We start from the raw sequence: 3606 nt of genomic DNA on the forward strand, positions 1-3606 counted from the left end.
CACATTTACCCACAAAAGCTCATGCTCCAATACATCTGTTTGTCTTTAAGGTGCCACAGGACTTTGTTGCTTTTTACAGATCCAGACTAACAGGGATCTCCCTCTGATACTTTAAATGAGTGTTTACCTAGAAAAATAAACTGAACTCTCTCCCCCATTTTGCCCCTAGGCCAGTTGTTAACAACAGGATTCTTCACAGAATTGAAGTCAGTAGTAAGATCCCTGGAATCTTAGGAAATCACGTTCATTACACAGGTGGATGACATCTTCAGTTACAGCAAGACAAAAGCTAGGTTCCAGACAGATGTTTGTCACAAACCTCAAGCCTATGCAAACAAAAGAAACACCCTTCCAGGAACAGGAGTTTCAGTACAGGCTCCACGCTGACTATTGAACATACAAGATTCAAGAGGAAAGGCCAAGCACTACAGATGAAAAGCTGTTCAGCGTTAGTTTTAAAACCAATAGCATATACCTGTGCATCAACAAAAGATTACTCATGTCAAGAACAAACCCAATGCCAAAGTGACCATAAAAAAAGCTTTATTAATCCTTTTGCACCAGCAGTTCTTCAGATGTCCATTGCCAGCAATGGATTTCAAGCCGATTAACCTGAGTCTCGGCCCCAAGCAGTTAGCAATTTACATTCATATACAAAGCCAAGTGAGGTACATTTTCAGAAGTAGAAACAAATGCAGTTTTACGTCCCATAAAAATAAACTGGGTTTCTTCACCATTTTCTTAATTTAAGAACAACTGGTATGGTTCCATGAGGATCAAGAGGAGTTTGGCATTCAGGGTGACAGCTTCCAGGGAGAGCATTAGCGACTGCTCTAAAGCAAGACCCAGTAGTCTGTTCAACAGTGCTGTGCTCCTGCAGATAACTCATAAGCCCCTTTAACCTTTCCACATTGGACTCCATGATCAAACGAAACAGCAGTCCCCACAACAAGTGCGTGAAGTCTCCTCACTGACTCACTCTGGCTTGTAGACCTCATCTGAGGCAGGCTAGAGATCCCTTGGGCACGAGCATAGAAATAGCCAATGCTCAAATTGTTTAGCCACCACAGACAGAAAAACAAACAACATTAGTTCAACCAGAGGATAAAATACTGCCCGCAAATCAGAGTTTGAAGTGAAAATAGCCTGTATACTGCTTTCAAGTCTCAGAAACCAAAAAGTATTAATCTGGACATATACATCGTTCAAAAGGCACAGGAAGTAAAAGCATTTCTGAACAACCTCAGGTGAATTCAACAACAGTATAACTAAATAAATAAATATGTGCAATATTAGGAAGATCGCAATGTTCTCCTGCATGACATCTTATTCGGTAAAAAATATATACACATACGTGCATACACACAATTCATTGAGAATAAAAAAAAAGACCACACACCCCTTTATCAAAGTCCTATACATAATTTTATAGGCATTCAATACATCACCGTAAACAATTAAATTACTACCTTAAAATTTAATAACCAAAAGGTGTTTTTTCCATTGTGTAAATTCTCAACCCTATGCTTATTCAGTTAAGTACAGTACATACAGCTATTCTTCTAGAAACCGCAATTCTTCAAATGAGGCAATTCTTCCTAGTTAACAATACTTTTCCTCTCCCTCTAAAAGACTCTGACAACTGGACACTATGCTCACTAGATATTCTAGATTTTAATGAAGATCCAGTGGTAACAGAATATATAATTCTAAAAGACAGTGGCTAGTTATGAGTAACTTGGCAACACTTTTTGTATTATAAAGACATAATGAAGGTGCTTTGAATTAAGTGGCTGTCAAACATTCCACCAAAATAAGGAATGTTAAGACAGACCTAACTTGTCAAATGCTGTTGGAACATTAGCTAATTGCTTATGGAGAAAATAGTTCTCTAACAAAGATTTCTTTTTTCAAGTCTTGCTGGAAGAATTCAGCTAAATATTATCCAGGATGAATATGAGAGGGAAGCTCAACATAGGCATCAAAATTCATTCACAGTTCATATTTGATCTACATTTTGCTATCCAAGGGACTTTTAATTAATTTCTTCTCCCTGCTTTCTGGGCACTATCCCACTTTCCTACCATGCCTTGTAAAATATTTTATCACAATTTGCTGTCAATATATAAATAAGATGGCTGAAATAAATTTGGGAAAAAATATTTCAAGTGGTTTTTTCTCATTCTGTATTATCCTTGTCAAGGAGGAAAAGTTTAAAAGTCACATGAAAATTTTTAAGTTTGAATTTGTTCATTAGCTGTGAAATATTTGTTTTCTTGTGATAACAGGAAAATTAGTACCCTGGTTAGACATTTAATAGCTATGGCACTTTTCTACAATGGGATTTCAGCAAATCTGCCCCCAGCATCTTTGACCACAAGACAGAAAGAATATCTTACACATATGTTAAGCAGGATTTGCTGATTTTTTTTATTATTCTGTTTTCATGTAACTGACACTAAGCGTGTGATCATAATCATGTACTCCTACTTTTCATATTTTCCTTGAGAAACTGGAACACAGCTGTATTTGCTTTGTCAAGCTAGGACAGCACCATTCTGTTTTCAAATTAATATTCCTAACAATCATTCCAGGTCCTGTAAGTTTATTGTGCTTCCGGTGAACTGAGAGTTATCAGAACCTGCATCATCTTCTGTGGAGTTGTGTGGTTCCTGTCAAAACAAAATAAACAAAAAAAGAGTTTGGAATTCAGACAAAGCTTTCACCCTATTACGTTTTCATTGCTTGTAACACACAGTCCCTTTTTGTAATATTTCTTTACCTTCAAACTTAATTCAAACTTTGCAAACAGGGGCCGCTAACAGGGAGTTTGGAAAAGGAGTGGGAAGGAGGCGAGGTACATTTGCCATTCTTTAAAACCTTTAACCTAAACTATAATCAAATTTTCTTGATTTAAACAAAAACCCTATCATTAACCTAGGTAGCTGTAGGAGAGAATGCAGGCAGAAGCCCAGCAGCAGAGTGGGGGCTATCCAGTTTATTGTGCTGAGTGCAGCATGTATGATTACCTGCCCAGTGGGCGGATGGCAGGTGCAAACAGTGACAAGTTTTTAAAGTGCTTGTACACAAATGCTAGAAGTTTAAATAAAAAGATGGGTGAACTAGCGTGCCTTGTGATAAAGGAGGATATTGATATAATAGGCATCACAGAAGTGGTGGTGTGGGGACAATCAATGGGACACAATCAATCATTCCAGGGTACAAAATACATCAGAAGGACAGAACAGGTCATGGGGCAGGGTCGGGAGGGGGAGAGAGGGGGAAGGAATTGGCACTAGATGTGAAAACATGTAGAATCAAATGAAGTAAAAAAAAGTCCTGAGTGGAGCCCAGGATCTGGTCCAAGAGGTAACTATAACAGGACCACTTGGAAATAGTGACCATAATATAACAACATTTAACATTCCTGTGGTGGGAAGAACATCTCAACAGCCCCACACTGTGGCATTTAATTTCAGAAAGGGGAACTATGCAAAAATGAGGAGGTTAGTTAAACAGAAATCAAAAGATACAGTGACTAGAGTGAAATCCCTGCAAGCTGCATGGACACTTTTCAAAGACACTATAATAGAGGCCCAACTTAAA

General features: G+C 38.0%; 1 protein-coding gene across 1 annotated transcript in view; it reads right to left on the reverse strand.

Moving 5' to 3' along the window:
- Window positions 1-526: 526 nt before the first annotated feature.
- Window positions 527-3606, reverse strand: part of ZXDC (ZXD family zinc finger C) — a 26707-nt gene continuing 23627 nt past the window's right edge. The window contains 1 exon segment of the mRNA XM_032784168.2: window positions 527-2672. Within this exon segment, the coding sequence (XP_032640059.2) occupies window positions 2586-2672 (87 nt within the window). The 3' untranslated portion in view covers window positions 527-2585.

Source organism: Chelonoidis abingdonii, chromosome 17 (assembly GCF_003597395.2).
Source record: "Chelonoidis abingdonii isolate Lonesome George chromosome 17, CheloAbing_2.0, whole genome shotgun sequence".
Lineage (NCBI taxonomy): Eukaryota > Metazoa > Chordata > Testudines > Testudinidae > Chelonoidis > Chelonoidis abingdonii.